At 45.9% G+C, this 21,427-nt stretch overlaps 1 protein-coding gene across 1 annotated transcript in view; it reads left to right on the top strand.

The window, feature by feature from the left end:
- VAT1L (vesicle amine transport 1 like) overlaps positions 1 to 21,427 on the top strand; it is a 125,701-nt gene that overhangs the window by 66,922 nt on the left and 37,352 nt on the right. The window contains exons 5-7 of the mRNA XM_010967441.3: positions 588 to 691; positions 2,841 to 2,896; positions 6,457 to 6,651. Of these exons, the coding sequence (XP_010965743.2) occupies positions 588 to 691; positions 2,841 to 2,896; positions 6,457 to 6,651 (355 nt within the window). The remainder of the gene's footprint in view (positions 1 to 587; positions 692 to 2,840; positions 2,897 to 6,456; positions 6,652 to 21,427) is intronic.

The raw sequence follows: 21,427 nt of genomic DNA, 5'->3' as shown, positions 1-21,427 counted from the left end.
AGGAGATGTGATTGGCAGCTTGCAGGAGAGAATGTGGACCCAGAAGCAGACTGTGGATACGAGGAGCATCAGGCAGGAAGTGAGGAGTGGGACTGGGCCATCGGGGGTGTCCTGGAAGGTGTGCACAGCCTCGCATTAGGGAGGCTGTCCCTGAGCACAGGAGGCATTCTGCAGGCAAGGGGAGGGATCATGGGGAAATGAAGTTCACAGGGAAGACCTCACGGTCCAGGAGGGCTGGTTAGTAGAAGCACTTCCACAGAAGAGAACAAACTTGGCAGAAAACAGATCTTTCAGCGAGGCAGCTGGAACTGACTGCGAGGTTCCATGCTGGCTCTCCCATCTCGGGCTGCTTCCTGTTATCAGCCACCAGCCAGATTCTTAGCTGCACCACCAGCTTTGTGAAATTCTTAGAGTTGGACTCAGGGGGAGACATCGACCTCCCTGGCTTCTGGCCTATTTATTGTGACTCCCAGAGCTCTCTTTGATCCCGATTCTGGGAGTAAACAATAAGACACAAGAAGGGGAAGGAACTGACAGTTTGGTCCCTGACAAGTTACAGTATTTTATTTTATCTTCTCACCATTTAGAATCTCTGCTGAAGGAGTGGACATTGTTTTGGATTGCCTCTGTGGGGACAACACTGGAAAAGGTCTCAGCCTTCTCAAACCACTGGGAACCTACATTTTATATGGTGAGTGACAAACAGAAGTGGAGGATATTGATCAGTGACAGAGAGCTTACAAAGGCTCTGAAAAATGAGATGTGTTGATATGTTGGATAAGAGATAAGGGTTATTTTCAATGTTTCCTATAATGTTGCTATTGTCATTGTTTTCAGTTTTAAAAGTAACACACGTGCCTACTGCCCTAGACTCCCATGAGCATGTCTCATCCTAAAAATAAAAAAAATCAAGCAAGGCCAAGCCAATATAATGATGGGACAGGACTTGACCCACAGAAGGTGCACAGGTGGGATATACTAATAGTGTCAAAGGAAGTTCCAAAAATGAAGGAATGAAGGCCCCACAGGAGGATGGAGGGGAGTGGCTAGGGTGCCAGGGTTTTAACAGGGAGGCTCTTCACTCTGGGAGATGAAGTTGCAAGGTGCACATTTTCTGTCTTGTAAACTACTCCTGTATGTCCCAACCAAGACAGAAGCCCTGGGCGGAGGAGCCCCTGTCTGCTTCCACGTCCACTTTGATGCTCTTGGGTTTGGAGGGGCTTATGACAGACATCAGGAGCAGATTTTCTCAGCAGGATGAGACCCCAGAGCCTCCTCACTTTCTTCTTCTGCCTGTCATAGGAATGCAAACCAATTTAAACATGAGTCTCCACAAAGTCCAAGAAGCATATCTGAAGCCAGATGTCATGTTCCAAAGCCAAATGATATTGGGGTTATTCGACATTTGAGATTTCTGGCATCTCTGTCACACGAAAGGAAAACAAACTTGAGCCTTAATTCTGTACAACTCAGAAAAAACTGATTTCCCTGCTGTTAGCTTAGAAGCTTATAAAAGGGTTATTTGAGAGGTATATATAAATATTCAAGCATCTTTTTGTTGTCATCAGATCCTTATGACAGAAAGAGAAGCAATAAGCTTTCATTGTTGGAGTATTCAGGCAGTGTCACTAGTGGCCACATATTTGAAAGTCTTTGGGGGCAGGTGCATAATTTTAAAATTATTACCACTGATAAGAGAAGTTACAAACGTCAAGAGACAACACAGGGATACTGGATATGACTAACAAAGGAGTCAAATGCAGATGAACATTTTATTCCCTCTTTCTTACTTACTGGTTCTATTTTAGCCCCAGATCCACGATGTCGTTCTGACATAATACAGCTCAGTCTTATCACAAGTATCTAATTCATTACACTGATTACTTGATTGCTAAGTAATCAAAGCCTAGTACCGTGGTGCCTAGTGGTAGTCGCCCTATAAAGGTAGGAGCAATGATTAACTGGCTACTAGTGTACCCAGGCCAAATAATTAAGTTTAAAATAGCCATTGCTTTTTCCATTAAATAACAGTTCTCTGAGGGGAAGTTGCTCCCAAATCTTTGGGGACAAGGCAGAAAAGTCGTTGGAAAGGCACCATATGGTATAGCACCTCTCACCGTGCCCTAACCCAGGAGCCCAGAAAGGGGTCTTTTCTCTCTGTAAGAGCATCTTAGACATCTTTCCCACTTCCACCTCCCTCTAGATACTGCTTGTTCTGATTAGCAAAGCTCAGTCTCTCATATCGCTGGTCTCAAGTGGTTTCCACCCTCTTGTGCAGACCTCTTTGGAGCCAACACAAGGGCATACCATTTCCATGGCATCTGAACATCTTTTCCTCCTCTTCTGCTCCTCTGTACCCCATTTTTTCCATCCATCTAAATGCTAGCTTAGCCCCACCTCTCCACGACTTAAATGCCCAGCCAAGGTCAGAGTTCCAAGCCCCTCACTTGCCGAGGAATCAAATTCAAACAATAAAACAAGCTCACGTACGAATCCCTTCTCCAGCTCAAAGAACAGAACCAATGAGACATTTGAGCAACTCATTATTTTATTAGAATGTTGGCTTAAATCACATTTTTGCCACATGACCAACTTTCCAAAGTGATGAAATGGTCACCTTGAGAAATGTTACTTCCTCTCTGAGCCAGTGGCACTTAGTTAACTTTAAGTCAACTTGACACCAACCACCCCCTCCATTGCCCTCCTTTTTCCAGGGCTGAATTAAATTTCTTTTCAAGCTCCTGACAGTTCTGGGCCAAACAACTGCCAATCTTCCATGTGTACCAAGAGAAGGTGATTTTCACTAGCAATAGCTTGATTTGGGAATCTTCCATTTGCAGGTTCATCCAACATGGTGACCGGAGAGACCAAGAGCTTCTTTAGCTTTGCAAAATCAGTAAGTATCTGTGCACGTCTAATGTTCTCTGATGGTGCAGTGTTTGGCATGTTGCAAGTTCTTCCATCTAAGCCTGTGGATCTGATAACCTGAGACTTGTTCATCCTTCACCTGCCTCATTTATCTTCCAGAAAACCTGCATCCCCACTACATCTGCATAAGACTGTGACATAGGCTGCTTCTCTCTAAATGAAGTGGAGGTGGGAGTGCCAGAGAAACTCCAGAAAGCTTTATTTTGGTTTCAGCAGAGATTGCTTAAGTGTTGGTGCTTCTAATCATTGGTCAGAAATAAATTTAGCATTAATGCATTTTATTTGGTCCATGGAGAGACCATCTTTTCAGTCTGGCCACTTTCTGACCAAGCCTCTAGGGCTGCTTAAGATTTCTCTGTATCCCCATCCTACCGAATTAGAGACACAAATGGCCAGCTCGCGGGGTGATCTGTAGACATGGGCAAGTCTGTGAAGCCACAGACACTCAGATACTCATGCTCTGCATACAGTAGTTATTTTGTCTGCAATTGAGAAGTCGCATCTCTACTCATTCACCCCACCACAAACCTACTCCGGCCACATTCCCACCTAGGGCCACGCTTGCTAGAATTAAACTCATCTGGGCTTGAACTTCCATTTTGACCCCTCTCCCCACAATAGGGGGTCACTGCGTCTCATCAGAGCTAGCCTTTGTCCTCTCTCTTCAGCCTCCTAAGCAGCCAGTGAGGCACTGATGGATTCAGTACCTTTGCAAGCATCTCTGAGCACTATCTGTGGCATCATGCCAGACACCAGGGTACCACAGCGAATGAGACTGGCGTATGTGAGGGGCCTGAGACATTTACATTCTAACAAGGGAGACGAACTGAAATTAGTAACACATATTAATAAGATGATTATAAATCGTCATAAAATCTCTGAAAAGCAGGATGGAGTGGAGGCATTGTGAATAGGGTGCTTGGGGAAGCCATGGAAAGGGGTATTCATATGCCCCCAAAGTGCCAACACTGCGGCCAGAGGCTTCATCTCCAAACACTCCCTGATTCTGGAATGATTAGTACTACCCTGCCTGTGAGATTAGAATGAAAGTGCTTTTGTTTGCGCTGGAACTTTAAAGTTCAGGTCAAGGATCATCACAGCTATGGGATAAACGGGACCAAGAATGGAGTCCAATGAAGGATGCTGCCTGGAGCGTGTCCCCTGAAGACAGGCTTTGTGTCCCTCACAGATGTTTTGTTGCTGGGGATGTAATTAATGTGATGCTGACAGCCTGCTGTGGGGAAACAGATTGGTCTCAAATTACATACAATTGTAAGAAGTGTTTTCCCTTTCTCCTCTAAATGCACACTCACAACACACAGCGTTAACGAAATAAGTGCAGTGCACCCAGGTCAAACGAAGGCACTCTTAAAAACAGCCAGGATGGTGGGTGGTGGTGGGTAAGATTCTCTTGCCCAAAGCAAGGGTGCCAATTACCAGGGTGCTTTATAGTTGGAGGTCAAGAATGAAGATTGCTTCCTTTCAGATGCCGGGTGCAATATTAGTTGGTCAGTTAGAAGCAAATTGAAGGCAGGGCCTGCTGAGGAGTGGAATGATGACTTTATTCTGGAAGTTTCTAGAAAGGGATTTTCTTCTATACATTGGAGAGAGGCTTAGAGATTAAAGGCATATTTGGAATCATAACAGGAATTACTCACTCAGCCATTTTAATGATGTTCCCACGAAAACCCCTGCGTTCACATGCCATTTGCTTTTAGATCATGACGATGATGATATTAACAGATGAAGTCAACATTTAGAGAGCAAATTCAGAGCTCTTCTTACTCATTAAATCCAGAACATCCCTTCCAACTTAAGGTGATCAAAGTATTTTGTATTGATAGAGCTAAGCACTTTGTACGAATTTACACATTTATTCCTCATGACGACCCCATGGGGTACAGTAGGGAAACTGAACACAGAAAGTTTAAGTGATTTGCCTAAAGGTACACAGCTTGTAAGTGGTAGAACTGGGATTCAAAACCAGGTGTTCAGCTCTAGAACTCAGCCACAACTAGGCAGCAACTGTAGATTCAGCAAGCATTCATTTCACAAACACTTGGGGAAGCACTGCAAGTACACTCTGAATCAAGTTATTAATCATTTCTCTCCCTTAGCTTTTGTGAAACAGCTCATGGCCAAATCCATCTCTCCTATCGCCGGCCCCCCGACCCTTGGGGAACGTATTTTGGTAAAAAAAAAAAAAAAAAAAAAATATATATATATATATATATATATAGTGCATGGAATGTATCCCTGTTTTCAACCTTTCTCACACTTATTTTCCAACAATATGGTTTCCCCACTTAAAAAAAAATCAAGACATTTTACTTTTCTGAGCTCCCTCAATCCTGGAAGGAGGCCAGATATAAAGGAAACACACTGATAACATAAATATGATAAATGTTTCTAAGTAGCCAGCACATTCCTCTTTGCCTTCTACATTAAACTATCAACCATTTTAATCTCTTAGAACCCTCTAGAGACAGGAACTCTGAATTTCCAAATTCTAACCAGCACCAAAGCAAACACAATGAACTCAGAAGAAAGCAGGTGCATAACCATTTCTGGAGTTGGTTAATGGACTAGCTACTTATATGCATGTCTGGAGCGGGAGACGAGAGACGGGAAGTCGGGCAGCCATATCTGCCAGGTGTATGTATCACACTCAGGACTTGAGTGCTAGTGACACTTCAAGCTGGGGAATTCTGTTTCGAGGGCCTCTCCTGTGCACTGCAGGATTTTAGTGGCATCTCTGGCTTCTTCCCACTAGATGCCAGCTGATTCTCCCTCTTCAGTGATCACAACACAGAGCATCCCCAAACAAGACCAAGTGTCCTGTGAGTGGGGGAAGAACCCACAGTTGAGAACCACAGACTTAGTACCAGCACTGCGGCTTCACTGCTCCATCATGCTGTTCGTTCTTCCTATATTACGCTTCCTCACTCTTTCTCATCTGATGCATTCCCACCCACCTCTCCAGTCGTGCCGCTCCTCCCCCAGGAAAGCCACGCCTGCAGTCAGAGTCATCACTCCCACTGCATCCCTGTCCCTTGGTAAATTTCTCTACCCCTCTGCTGCCTTCACCAGCCCCATTATCACCACAACTCTTCGCCAAGCCGAGTGCTTGACACTAAACTCTCCCAGGAAACCCTGGACGCAATGTCCTACTACTGTATGTCTCCAAGAGTAATGAAGCACAGAGAATAATAGGGAACAAACCGTAGAGCCAGGATTCAACTCCCGGTCTCATGATCATAACCTTATGCCTTCACGTTCCAATCACACATGGCTTAGCAGTCGTTTTAGTAAAGGGCTCTCCCCCACCTGGACCCTGAGCTCTTCTTAGAAGCATCACTGTGCACTCCTAGCAACACTCAGCCAAACAGACGCTTAGGAAAATACACCAAAAGGAGCTGCCAGCTGGCAATCTGGCATCCACCCAACTGTAGCCCCGTTCTCTCCCTGCAATGCTGCAAACGTGGCCCTGCACTGATTCCTTGTAACCTGCACCTTCTCTCCTTCCAGTGGTGGCAGGTCGAGAAAGTGAACCCCATCAAGCTCTATGAAGAGAACAAAGTCATCGCTGGGTTTTCCCTTTTAAATCTGCTCTTCAAGCAGGGCCGTGCTGGCCTCATTCAACGAGTGGTGGACAAACTCATTGGGCTTTACACCCAGAAGAAGATCAAGCCCGTGGTGGACTCCCTGTGGGCCCTGGAGGAGGTAAGGACGGTGTATGCCGCCAGCAAACAATCTCTTCTTTTTAGTCCTGGCAGGTTGAGCAGCCAGTTCCAATCTTTTATTCGGTGGTTATTCTCCAGGCTTATTTGTTTTCAATGAGGGTCCTAAAAGTCATTGTCCTATAGTATACAGCACTTTGGCCGTAAGAAATGCTTTAAGTTGCATGGTGGTTCTCAAATCATGTGCCTCACCGTGCCATTTGTGCCAGGAACCCTTCCCAGGTAGGTCACCAAATTTTGATGGGTTGCCTTGGTTACCTTGGTTACAAGAGCGCGCGGACACTGCGGCAGCATCAGTGATATCCTCACCCTGTGGGCATGTGAGATCAAGGTCTCAAATGGCTCAAATGGCTCAGAGTAGAAGTGATTTGTGTGCAAAGCCCAGATGCTTGGGGCCTCTTTCAAGCGTGAGCGGTCATGATGCGCACTGTAATTATTAACAAATTGTTGGATCTAGTGTTTGACGGAGTCTTTTCAGTAACGAATCTGTCCCAAAGTTCTAGTATTTGAAAGCATTCCTTGATCAGACACAATTAAGAACCCCTTGGGTCCTCTTTAAGGATACTGGCTGTAGTGGTTCAAGTGAGATGTGCTAGGAGGAGGCAGGGTCTAGAAAGTCCTTCAGGACAAGGGAAGTTTGGGACATTTGGGAAGCCTGTCATTGGAGCTTCCTGTTAGGAGAAAGTGAAGACATGTGGTCTAGGTTTCAAAAGGCATTTCACTTAGAAACCTTCCTAGGTCAGGATGTCGTGACCTGGACATCCCCTGGGAAATACGGTAAAAGATGTGGGAGTGTGACTTTTGCTGTTTGGTCTTTGCATTTTGCATGGGTAAGCGCCTTACAGTTCAAGTATGTTTTGGTACTTCTGGGAGTCATGGACACCTTTGAAAAATCTAACAAATATAAACTTCTGTGGAACAGATGGCAGCTCTCATCCTGGCAAGAAAGCCAGCACTCTTTGCCTAATGGATTAGGTTGGCCACAATCCAGTGGATTTCCTAAGCACAGAAATCCCCCATAAAGCTCTGTGGGGGTCACCATGTAATCGAATAGGACGAGTCCTGGATCCACGGTTCAGGCCTGTATATGTATCATGTACGACGAATGAGCTTTCTAAAACCCAACCACCAAAACCCCTTGTTTCTTATGGTAAAAGAGAGACACGCTTATTATAGGAAATTAACCAAAAACATAAGGAGAAAATAAACTGCAAGTCGACATTCCAGAGATGGATAACGTTGTTAGCACTTTGGTGTGCTTCCTTCCGGTCTTTTTTCTACCACAGATGCTCACAGTAATTCAGTTTTTTGCTAAATCAAATCCAGTAACATGCATTCCTTCTGCTGTGTAATTTCCAAGATGGCGAGCCTACTGTAATCCTTTTCTTGAAAGTGTTTTGAATTAAATGAGTCAGACATCCATATGGTATTCATTGTATCTTAGTGGAATAGGGAAGGGCTCTGGACTGCAAGGTGACCAGTTCTCAGAGTTTAGGGAGGAGAGAAAACCAGGGACAGTCAAGACCAGGGCAAAGAGATTAATTTGACCATAGAGCAAAGGGGACTTAAACTCAGTGCCCACAAGGACCCAACACATCTGGTAGACCAAAGTGAGAGCTGAAATGAAAGAGGGGTCCCCAAGTGGTCCCTCGTTCTAGTACTTTAACTGGTTCCTTGGTCACAGTGCAATTGAATCACCAAAAAGGGACTGAGTAACTACTGTGCCCAATACTGTGCAGGTCCTGGAGATACAGTGCCAAACAGATGGCCAAGATCCCTGGGTTTTAAAGAGCTTACATTCAAAGGGGTGAGAAGAAGCAGAAAATACCGACGTGAACAAAAATAAGCAGGGTGTTCTCCCACTGCAGTAAGTTCTTGGAAGGAGTTAAATTAGGGTCTATACTGGCAAATCTGTGGAGCGGGGAGGCAGTTTCTACAGAGCAGTGTTATTCAACCTTATTTCATGACTGCCCCCTAAGGAGCCTTTTTAGACTTTTTTTTTTTCCCTTAATCAACTTTCTCTTCAATTTTAGTAACATAGATAGACCATCTGCCTACTTACCTACCTATCATCTATCTGTTTGTTCTGTATGTATATTTGCATTTCATATACATTAAAAGAGTGAGATTTTTTAAAAATCCTCCAAGAACAATTTTTTCTACCCTTTGGAGGTGGTCTTGCTCCCACTGAGAATGCATGCTGCAGAGTGACTTGAGAGAAGGCAGGCTAGGTGCTGTTTGAGCTGGGACAGGAAAGGAGTGAGGCACCAGAAGAAGAGCATGCAAGGCAGAGAGACCCTCAAAAGCAAAGGGATGAAGAAAGACGATCTTGGTGAATTCAAGGGACAGAATTAGGAAGCTCAATAAACATGCATCACATGAGTGAATTAATGAATTCACCAACACACAGACGTATGACTACTTGGATGCTTTCTAAGTTTACCAATAAATATTTGCTGAATGAATGAATAAATGAACTAACAAGCTATACTAAAACACTGTAAGATGACTTGATCACGATGGACATTTTGATTGACTAATCCTTTGTTGAGGGCATGAGTGGGGCTGCCCCACGCATGGTAGGATGTTTAGCAGCATGTTAAGCAGAGCCTCTGGTCTCTATCCACTAAATGCTAGTAGCATCCCCTACCGTCAGCTATGACAATAAAAAATACCTCCAGACATCATCAAATGTCCCTGGGTGGGCTGGCGGGAGGGGCAAAATCTTCCCTAGTTGAGAACCACTGCTTTAAAAGAATCTGTGTCTGGTAAGACAGCCGCCAGGAAAACAAAGGAATTACAGGTCCCTAGCAGCACGGAGGGGAGACAGATGGCTGCTATCCTGTTTGCCAACAGAAGCATCCACAGCCACTCGTCAGGAACACCCACCAACTTTCTGATGGTTCTTCTCTGCAGTATTTACTGACATCTCTTTGGAGCTGCGGTTGGGCCAAACTCGGCTATTTATCAATCCCACACAGCTCTTCTGGGCTCGAAGAGAAGAGAGCATGCTTATTACTTGCAAACCTCTGAAGGGCGACTGTAATGATTCTCCCCTCTTCCCTCTGGTAAATGATTTCACAAAATTGCTTCTCAGGCCAGCTTTATAACTTCATCTGTGGAATATAAAGCCTACAGGGATTAAAAGAAAATTTTCATGGGCTCTCTGAGAACTCAAACCAGAAGATTTAATAATATCAGAGGCGATTAGGGTTTTTTTTTAAGCCATCTATCTTTGACTTTGTTGTAAATTTAATACACAGAGTGGATGATACCCTGCCGCCTCAGGTTTGGCTCCAGATAGTAAATGTGCAGCTGTACATTAAGTTGGAAAATCAGTTCAGATGTGGGGAAGGGACAAAAAATACTTAGACCTGTCAACAAAGCAGCAGTGATTTTACTGAGCACCTACTATGTACTTGTACTATGTTACGATGTCAAACTTACAGAAAGGATAGATCACGTGTTCCCTGAGCCTTGCTTTTTTTTTTTCTGTCCGTTGTCTTTATTTTACTTTATTTTTTATTGAAGTACAATCAATTACAATGTGTCAGTTTCTGGTGTACAGCACAATGTCCCAGTCATGCATATCCTGAGCCTTGCTTTTATAATTTTCTTACTGAGACAACACTAAGACCTATGAAACGAGGAAATAAATATTCGATCACGTGGTGTTGGTTTCAAGTCCTACTGGATTTGGAAACAAGACAGAATGATGTTAAGGAAGAATCAATGTTCAGAGATGGTTTTGAGAATGAGGCGAGTCTTTTTTGGATATAAATTCTCTGGATGTGCCAGGCTTTGTTCTCCCTGTCTGCACGCATGAACTTGTTTCAGCTCTCTAACAACCCTCAGACCCAGCTACTATTATCTCCATCTGACAGGTCACAAAAAAGAGGCTTTGGGGAAGTTATACTTGCCCCAAGTCCCCGCTTATGACTGAATGGAATCTGAACCCCAGGGAAGTCTGATGTCTAGAAGTTATTGAAGAAATAGCTATGAATAAACTCATAGAACAAAATAATAAACAAAATAATCATATTAGGAAACACTTAGCATAGCATGTTTCTCTGCACCCAGTGGGTCTCCAAGTACTTTCCACTAATTAACTCATTCAATTTCCGTAACAACCCCAAGTGATGGGTACTGTTACAATTCCTGTGATGCAAATAAGGAAATGGACTTGCAAAGAGATGAAATAAGGGGCTTGAGCTCTCCCAGCTGGTGTGTGGTGAAGCTGGCGTTCAGACCATGGGCACTGACTTCTCTACTGCAGAAGGTAGAGGGTCAGGCAGAACCCACTATCCCCCAACCCCTCCCCGTCAGGCGAAAGAAAAGGCACTGATGGACAGGGCAGCCATAAAGGGAGCACTATGACCATCTGACCATCTGACAGGTCATTCATGTCAACTGCTGCTGACAAATCAGGATGGACCTGGAAGGCAAGCCTTTGAATTTGGCCCTGGGGTGATCATCGACCTTTCAGAGAGGCTTTCAGGAGAATGATGAGGGCAGAAGTCTGAATGCAGAGGGTCAGGAAGAGAATGCGTGGGGAGGACAGGCTGACAGCCAGCATAAGCCTCCTATTTGGCATTGAGCAGAATAAAGATCTCGAAAATAGCCAGGAGGGGCAGGGTCCAGAGAAGGGCTATTTAGGAAGTAGGTGAGTGGTTGCCTAGGGCCTGGGGTGGGGCAGCATTTCTATTTAGAGATAAAAAATGTCCTACAATGAATGACCATGATGGTGGTACAACTCTGTGAATACACTAAAAACCAATGGACTGTACACTTTAAATGAGTGAGTTGTATGCTATGCAAATTGTACCTCAGTAAATTATACACACCTGCACACATATACCGAAAGAGGGAGAGAGAGAGAAAAATCACTGTTTAAGTTTGGGATAATGGGACTTGGGAGACGGGGAGGAGCTACAGCTTGGGAACTCAGATCCCTGGCCTCAGTCCTTATTCCCTGCTGCTTGGCCTTGTAAAACCACACATTCAGGCTGGTCTGTTCTCCCAGTTTTTCAGATGGGGAAACTGAGGCTTCCAAAATGACCACTATGTTTGCTTTATGTCCTCAGCCTTCATTCTTTTTCACTGTATGTCCCCTTGTTTTTCAAGTGGAGTCCTAGATTTTTCAGTTCAACATAATCACCAACCCCCTACACACATTCCCAATTTCCATGCACATTCTCCCAGCATGCCTTGGCCACGTGAGTTTCCTGCAGCGTCAGAACATCGTGCCCCCAAGCCCTGCCCTGCCCTGCCCTCACCTGCTCCAGCTACCTGACAGATCAAGCAAACTTAGTCACAGCTTTGGGTCAACAGATTCATCTGTCATGGACTAGATATGGCTCCCTCAAGATGTTCACACCCTCATCCCTGAAGTCTCCAAATTCGTTACCTTATACGGCAAAAGGGATCTTGCAAATATGATGAAACTAAGGATTTGAAGATGAGATTACCCAGGGCTATTCGGGTGGGACTGATGTAATCACAAGCATCCTTATCAGGGAGTCAGGAGAGCTAGACTCAGAGGAAGAGATGTGACCAAGGAAGCAGAAGCAGAAAGGGTGATGTGATGTGAGGCCACGAACCAAGGAATGCATGTGGTCCCCAGAAGTTGGAAAGGGCAAGGAAGCAGAAGCTTCTAGAAGGAACCAGTCCTGGAGACACCTTGATTTTAACCCAGATAGACCCATTTCAAGTTTCTGACCTGCAGAATTGTAGAAAAGGAAATGTGTGTTGTGTTAAGCTACCAAGTTTGTTATAGCAGCTATTAGAAACTAATACATCATCCATTCAACAAATACTTAACAGAGGCTGGGCTTTAAAAAGTGAGAAGAGCTGGGACTGTTCTCAAAGAACAGCTAGACAGTTACACAAGCGGGAAGTGAACCCTGGAGGAGGACAGCTGGGTGCAGGTGTGACCCCACTGTGCACCATATCCCAGGCAAAGGCTGGGGACCTGGAGAGACACAAGAGGTTGGTACATCCAAGCCTAGGGGGGAGAAAAAGGTGCATAGGCTGAACACAGAATGATGGGGAGGCCAGGAAGGCAGGCCTTGGCATGAGGTAGAGTCATTAGAAACCCCTACCAACTGCCAACTATACCCATCACTCCAGCCTCACTGGACCCACTGTGGTTCTTCAAAACCCTAAGTCTGTTGCTTCCGTGCCTTTATCCGTGCTGTTATCTCCACCTATCGTGCCCTTCCCTTGTCCTTGTAGGCCTGCAAAGTTCCTACTCACCTGCCAAGACTCAGGGACAGCATTGGCTCCTCTAAAGCATCCCTGACACCCCCTCTCTTGCCATGACCCTACCCCCAGTTGGGAACTCCTGCTTTCAGGTCCCATGGGTTTGCTGCCCTCACTGACATGTTCATGGACAGTTACCCCTGAAAATGGTGAAAATGATGGTACCTTCCATCAGCTCCTAATTGGAGGAACTAAATGACCTAATGTACAAAGGTGTTGAACCTAATGCTGGACCAACAGTCAGAGCTGGCTAGCTGTTCTTACAGCGTGTTGCAATGTGTCCCCCATGGAATTGAGGTCTTTGGAGTCAGGGACTCTTGGGCAAGATACCAAATAAGGGAACACAGGGTACTCCGGGCAGAAGGTTCTCCGGGCTTCAGGGCAGGCGCTTCAACCAGCCTGGAGCAGCACCGGCCATATGGGCCCTGCCCAGACAAACCCATCTCCCCAGAGACCATGGCAGTTGCAGGAAGAGCACCATTCCCAGCTCAGGGCTCCCTGTTATACGTCCAGGAGCTCAGCTCTGAAGACATCTCTGTTGTGAAGAAAATGATCGCCCTCACCTTTACACCTGTCATTTGGCTGAAAACTCATCACAAAACTGGATTTCCTGGTGAGCCAGGGACAGAGTCAGCACAGGCTGCTCTTGGCTGTGTTTTTAAAAGACCCAGACAAGATTCTGCTGCTTCCAAAGGCTGGAAGTGGAAATGTCTATTTGCTTCCGTTTGCCTTCCTAGGCGATGGAGAAATCCCTTTATACGTCTTATTTACACGGTGGCATCAGAAGGACTGTTGTCAAATATTTTCCGAAGCCTCTGGGCTGATGAGTTCATCACAGGTTCTGGCCTATTCACTAGACCAGATAAGAGGGATAAATGACGGTTCTGCAGACCGAGATCTTGTGAACAGTAGAACAGACACTCAGATCAGAGAATGCGTGAACAAAGGTCACATCCTGGCAGGTAAACATGCTGTGGATGTTGGCTTCGCTTCTACCTTCTGGAATCCACCCTCCTCCCTCAGTGTCCCTTTCATCCATTGATAATGGGGCTACTCCTACGTTCCCTGTTAGCGCAAAGTATTTTATGGTGATTGGGCCGTATGTGTTCAGCCCTTGTAAACTGTAAACCACTCTGCCAATAAGAGGCATATTACAACGTGCAGGAGCGGCTCCAGTCAGATGGGACAAGCACTGAACAGGAGACCAACGCACTGGGTTTCTGAACCTTCCTCCCCTTCTTGGCCGTTTGGCCTCTCACACTTCATTTCTCAGAGCCTCCTTTTCCTCACCTACAAAATAGGAACAAATAACCCAGGTTCCCAGAGCAGTTGTGTATTTGTACCCAGGGCTGCCATAACAACACACCCCAAACTGAGTGGTTGTAAACAAGAGACATTTATTGGCTCCCAGTTCTGGAGGCCAGAAGTCGGAAATTAAGGTGTCAACAGGGTTAGCTCCTCCTGAGGGCTGTTCTAGGCCCCGCCCTCGGCTTCTGGTGGTTTGCTGGGTATCTTTGGTGACCCTTGGTTTATGGAAGCAGCACCCTCTCCCTCTACCCTCATTTTCACATGGTGTTCTCTGTGTGTATGCGTTATCTCCAAATCTCCCCTTCTTATAGGGACATCAGTCATCTAGGGCGAAGGCCCTACTCCACTGTGAACTCAATCAACTTCATCTCCAACGACCCTATTTCCAAAGAAGGTCACATTCTGAAGTTCGGGGGCTTAGGACTTCAACATATGAATTCACAGGGAGGGAGGAGGAGAGGAGGGGACACAGTTTAATCCATGGCAGATGAGTCAGATAAAATCACAAGAGAAAATATTCTTTGAACCATGAAGGGCTGAAGGGACAAAATTTAGCATAAGGCTTAGAAGAGCAGGTTCCAGAAAAAGTTCAAGTCCTCCAGTTACAGCTGCAAGTCCTTGGGAAAGTTATTTCCCTTCTTAAGGCCGTGCTTTCTCCGTCTGTGAGATGGGGTAACAGCAGTGCCTCCTCTAAGGGGTCAATCATTGTGAAAATGTCAGGGGGCTGAGCGGGGGGTGTGGCCTGGCCCACAGAAAAAGTCGGCCTCTGTCATCATCTCTGAGGGGTGGAATGCTGGGGCCCAGTCTTTCTGTTCTCTGGCAGGTGAACCCCCCCAGGATCAATTTCCTCCCTGACTTGCCATTTTGGGATGCTGACAGGCTAACGGACGCCCTTGCCTGATGCTTCTCCTTACACACTGAGATCTTAGTGGGAGCTGCTTCCAGGAACAGAAGCTCAGAGCAGCACAAATGATCAACATGTGCTGGTGTCTGGATCCTCCAAGTCTCCAACCCACTAAGTCTCAGATTACTAAACTGTCAGCTTGTTTGGGGAAATGTTGCCAGGAAAGTGCCATCTCTGATTAGTTATTTAATAAACTCTAAATGAGCTGCTGGGAGTCCTGGACAAATGACAAAGTAACAGCAGTGGTTAAAGTTTGCTGTTGACACTGAACCAGGGGCTGTGCTGAACAGTTACTGAGCACTGGCTTGTCTAGACTCAAGCAATCTGTTAAGGAACTATTGTTTCTCCATTTTACAGATGTGGAGACTGAGGCTCAGAGTGAGGGTTGAATGGCCTAGATGAGGTCACACACCAAGAAGTGGGGGAGCCTAACCTGGACTCTAAGGCTGACTCTCTCCTAGAGCTGAGCTCATAACCAAAACCTCAGCCCCTCCAGGAACGGGGTTGGGGAGTGTCCCCCACCCTATCCCCTGCTTGCCCCATTTCCCTGACTGGAGGCATCCTGGGTCAAGGAGACTGGTTTCCAAACACAGGTCCATCTGTCCCTAACTTCTGAGTGCAGACAGGTGATTCTAAATCTCAAGCCTTAGTTTTCTGTCTCTGTAAAATGGGGCTAATGACCCTCTGCTCTTCCTGCCCGTGTTAAAGTCGGCCGTAGCTGTGTGTGAGCTGTAAACCGTGCACTGGGTACAAAGCCTTACAGTGAGTGCTTAACACAACTTGAGTCTGTGTCCTCCTATCCGAGTCTTTTCCCAAACGGGTATCATTTTCACTGCTCCCTGGCACACTCCCACGCGTTGTCCTGCAGCATTTGGGTGAGGATGGGGCTGTGGTGACTCAGCTGACAGCCCTGGGATGCTCACCTCAGCTCTCAGGGATAGCTGTAGCAACGCCCACAGTTCAGATGAGAAGACTCAGGTGAGGAGAGTCGAGCCTCTTCCAAAACACGGGGTTCAAAAGGCAGCACAAGTTCTCTGACCCCCCAGGCCAGTACTTGAGCCCCTCCACCCTCCGCCCTGCTTTAACCCAGTGGCTACAAATCATGAGCTAGCTGGGTTAATTTCACTGCACTTTTCCTCCTGGCAACTGGACATGTTTCAGATGTTCATCTGTCCCAACCAAGTCACTGCATCCAAGGCTGTGGTGGGACATGCAGAGGTGACAATTCCCAGAGGCTGCACCCACCAGGCCCCTTCTTTCTGCATGGAGTTTTACTCGTCTTGTGAGAACTGAGTCGCACGGTAAGAGCACAGGGACAGGCAGGTGAGGGGCAGTGCTCATTACGCAGATTTTTAAAAGGAGGGACTAAGAAGGTGATTTGTATAAGGTGGTAGAACCAGGAGTCCAAGTGAGGTTTTTACTCTGGAGCTTGTGTGTGTGTGTGTAAATATTTGTGTGTTTGTATGTGTGTCATGTGTGTACTTCGCTTATGTGTTTGTTCTGCCTTTTTCCTCAGCATAATTTTTTCTCACAAGTAAAAGAATAAATGACATAAATATAACCACATTTTTAAGAGACAACATTTAGAAAACAGAAAAAAAAAAAAAAAGAAAAAGGTCACCCATAATTGCACCACCTGAAACAACAGTTTTAATGTACCCTACTCCAGGTTTTATTCCTGTACACCCCACCTCCCCCCAACAGTGGTTAAGTGCACAGATCACTTGTGAGCCCGCGTGAGCACATTAGCAGTGGGTCATGCTTGTTTAAGAAGGGACATGGGACCACAACAAATGGAGGAAGTGTTGGTTTTGGACCACTGTGGGGTTAGGACTTCAACCTATGAATTTTCTGGGAACACAAACATTCAGTTCCTAAATTCCCTAGAGAGACTTAGCTCAATCATTTTCTTTTCTTTCTAGCTAATGTCAGAACTTGGGAGTAAAGAAGTGTGTTTTCAGTGCTGTTTGGGACTCCTTCCTTGATCTATTTTTTTATTTAAGTTTTTTTTTCAACATGCATGTGGTTGCACGTCATAGTTTTTCATTCATTTGTAAACAGACTTTATTTACTGAGCACCTACTACTGACCAAGCCCAGAGGGTGGCCTTGGAGAGACAGAGCAGCAGAGTGCCCTCAAGGAGAACACCAGCTGGTGGGAGACATGGAGACAGACGATTAAAATAGCGTGTTGCAAGCTCCATTACAGAAGTGTCCGTGAGAAATACTGACGGCCAGTGACAGGAATTCAGCTCTGCTTGACCGGTCCTGTGGTGGGGAGAGACCCTCATAAACTGCACCCTCCCTGGCAGGATTCAGGGCTTGACTTCTCCGCCTCTGGTTGGCAACTTGTAAGACAGTTGAATGTTCAGGTGCTCTAAATCTTGAAATGTTTTTCCTCTGATGAAAAACAGAAAGGGAGCATTAAATTTGTCTTTCACTGTCTCTAAAGAAGGAAAGAGGTGAGGGAGAATCAGGGCAGAGGGAATTGCTAAAATGAGACGCTTGAAATTACTCTCACTGTCCAAGACTCTCTTTTTCGTGTTGAAAAATCTGACCAGGTTTCTTCAGATTGTCCTTGGAGAAAGCTTCTGAGAGTGAGTAGGGAGCATGCCCCTATTCCCCGCTACCATCATTCTTCTGCTCGAATCCATTTCTATATTGTTTTCTGGTTCCTGGTTTCCATTTGGTGGCCATTTTTCAGTGTCCTCAGCTGCTTATTATTCACCCACAGGTTGACTTTCTTCTCTCTTCTAGGCTGGCAGGCTTCCCCAAATCATTAGTCTCTGTTTATATCATTAGCTGCAATTGAGGTTTGTTGTGCTACGGGCTCCTCCTCAAGGCACTACAAACATGACTCACTTGCCGGAACTCTCCACACCCATGCTGAGGCTGCCCCCGACGTGCTCCTAAGCTTATTGCTGCAGTGTTGAGAAACATGCCTTTTAAAAAACAGTCATAAAAATTAGTCAAAAGCAGTGGCTACTGGGTCTCTTACTGATATTCCAAGCATTTTTACTGGATCTAGGAAGTTCAGGCTCCTATTCACTTACTTACTACAGGTTTAATTTTTCACTTGTCCTGGCCTATTGTTTACGTTTCTTCTCACCATCGCTCCATGATTTCTGGATGGCCTAGGCTCACATCATGAATTCCCTTCCCCAGTCTTCCACCAACAAGGAGTGTTGAACGAATGACTCTTTCCAGGTGTGCTCAACAGTAAACTTTAAAAACAAAATGCTTTCTGCATTCACTCTTCAAAAAGTTTCTTGTTACCTACTCTGTTGCTGGGGGATGTCATGAGAGGAAGAAAATAATGTCCCAGTGTATCATTTTCCAGAGTCTGGAGGGAGAGAGGTGTGATAAGCAAATCCATCAATTCCAGTATGACGCAGTTCCCTTGGGAGCAAAGTGAGACTGGGGCTGGGGGAACCAGGGCAAGGCTTCAAAGAGGAGGCTGGCCGCACTTGACCTGGTCCTCCATTACCAGGTTACTTCCTGCTCATCGCTGTGGTTATGATGACAGGAGAGTCACGTGAGTGATGGAAAGACTTTAGCAGACACAGTGAGATGATGTGTTAGGCTGAGATCCCTTCAAAGCAGAGGCTGGGATACAGGCTCAGGGGCAAGAACTTCCATGAGAAGTGATCCGAGGGAGGAAAAGTTAGAGAGATGGAGAGCATTTAGGACACGAAGAAAGAACTGTTATCAAAGGCAGCTATTACTATGGTAAGTGGTTTCCAGCTGTATAATTCCAAGAGCCTGAGTCGCATCCAGAGGAGCCACTCCTAGAAGGGAGGGGAGGGTGAGCTGGCAGGACTGGGTTGACAGGCAGGGGCAATACGCAGCATGGGAAGATGCACTGTCCCTGTGATGTGGGTTCAAATCTCGTCTCCTCCACCAACAAAATACATGATCTTAGACAAGTCACTGACTCTCTGAGCCTTCATCTCCTTACCTGCCGAAGTCAGGCTGACTGTCGATGGACTGTATGAGAAAACAGAGGTAGAGAGCTCAATTCTTGGGGAGACTCAGGAAATGCATGTTAGAAGTGTCTTCCTGGGAAACCAAAGAGGGAAGCACCGGCACTGTCATTCCCCATCAGTCCACATGCCCCGCATCCCCGGCATCAACCCCCAGTACTTCGAGCTGTGCACGTATGTGAATGGGCTCCCCCGCTTCCACATCAGGGACACTACAGGGTATAGGCAGGGCCCAAGGCACTGTCAGGTGTACCCTAGTACACTGGTCTGTGTGCGTGGTCCAGGTGCCTGCAGCAGTAGCTAGAGACTGAGGGCGATCCAGATTTCAAGTGCTGGGTAAGAGGTGTCCAACCCAATGGATATGAAGTTCCTTTGGACAAATAAGATAGAGAACCTGGCAAGTGGTACATCCTGCAAGAGGCAGCATGGAAAGCTCCCAGATGGAGGTGCCCACAGTGGCATGCTGGGAAATGTTTCACTGGCCTCAGAAAAGAATGCCCTGATATGTAGCATCTGCCCATTTCTGAGTTTTAAACGCCCTCTGTGAAGACCAACGTCAAGTAACTGACATGCACACACAGGTGGGAAGAGACGCATACAACCAGCTGTCAGAGCTCACTCCCTTGGGACACATCCCCTGGTGCCAAGTTCCAGGGGTTGGATGATGAGAGGATAAGATCGCTTGGGGGTGGATTAACTTAGGGACCCGCTGACCGAAAAAAATGCATAACCTACAAGTTGAGAGTTATGTTTTATTCAGTGGACTTTCTGAGGACTTCAAGCCCGGGAGGTAGCCTCTCAGATCGCTCTGAGGGACTGCTCTGAAGAGGGAGGGGAGGAGCCAGGATATATAGGAGTTTTTGCAACAAAAGCCAGGTAGTTGGGACATCAAAAGATGACTGTAAATTAAAGAAAATCCCAAGTTAAGGAACGTAGCGCTTTTCTCTGTACAGGAAGATGCAAGAGTCTGGGCTCATGGAAATTACGGAAATCCTTTGATGTGCACCTTAGCTCTCTATGGTCAGTGCCCCATCCTGAATCCCCTCTGGGGCACCTTTGGGGGTGGCTGCAGAGGCTGTGGGCTTGGCAGCAGGCAGCCCACATGTCTCCATCCTGAGTTCCCTCAGGGATCATCCTAGGGGGCAACTATTGTGGCTTTTTTTTTTTTTTAGGGTTTTTTTTTGTTTTTTTTACTGACACCTACAGGGATCCTTCTTATGACATGTTGGATTCTGTTTTGTTTTTTTTTTTTAAAGACAAGCGTATCTTCACAGTGACCCCTGCCATTTCTTACTTTGTTGTTGGCATACTGTGCAGAGAGCATCCTCTGATTAGTGGTGATTGCACTTTTGCTGACATTAGTCATTCTCACAGTCACAGTCATGGAAGAGTGAGCTCTAACGGATGCTGCTTTGATAAAAAATCATTTCTGTGTATTACTTCAGTGAATCAAAGTTTATTATTCATCCACCAGCACTTGAAGGATTTAGCTAAGAGACGTTCTTGAGTAATTCATCTCCTTGGCCTTAATGGAGCCTCTGAAAAATCACCTGAGTCTCAGAGTCGCCTTGGAAACCTCACTTCACTAATGGAGGGCTGACGAGAGGGAAATAAAGGAACGGGGTTAGAGGAAACCTAGGCTCATCTTCTAGTATTAAGACAGAAGATGGGAGGTGGAATCAAAAGGGGAGAAAAATTGAATTAAGATGAAAAAGGGAGGGTATAGCCATGTTGAAGCCTAAGATGCAGCTATTATGGGGAACGGCGTATCTGTGCTTTGTAATTTCAATGATATTACCTTTTATTAAAGTACTTCCTTGAACCCCATCACCTTTAATATTGGATAATAAAAATTGTAAAGGGACTTAGGTGGGCCCCACTGCAGCTTTAACAGAGCTAATGAAATTCATCCCAATGCAGTCCCAAAGACCCCTGTCTGACTTGAAATCATCACAATGAAGAAGGCACTTTTCCATCCAGCTCAGAGATGTAACCCCATTTTCTTTTTGTTTTGTTTTATTTGCAGCTTCCATTAATAGGCAGTTCCCAAGGGTAGAGATAAGAAAACTGAGGCTCAAAAAGCTGGCTCTAGGGTGGAGGGAGATTGCAATCCTTTCTGTCTCATCGAAGAGTCTTTCCACCATGCTGTCTTGCTTTTTTGGCTCCAATGAATTTCCTGGACTGTAGGAGGCATTATTATAGAAGTACACTAAGAAGTCATGAGGAGGGTATATGATTTGCTCTGCCTTTGAGTGGGAGACGCATGGGTGGGAAGGAGTCTGAATTCCCAGACGCCCCATCTTC

Source organism: Camelus bactrianus, chromosome 9 (assembly GCF_048773025.1).
Source record: "Camelus bactrianus isolate YW-2024 breed Bactrian camel chromosome 9, ASM4877302v1, whole genome shotgun sequence".
In the NCBI taxonomy this organism is placed as follows: Eukaryota; Metazoa; Chordata; class Mammalia; order Artiodactyla; family Camelidae; genus Camelus; species Camelus bactrianus.
Note: the sequence above shows the minus strand (reverse complement) of the source record. Positions and strands in the feature narration are given on the sequence as shown.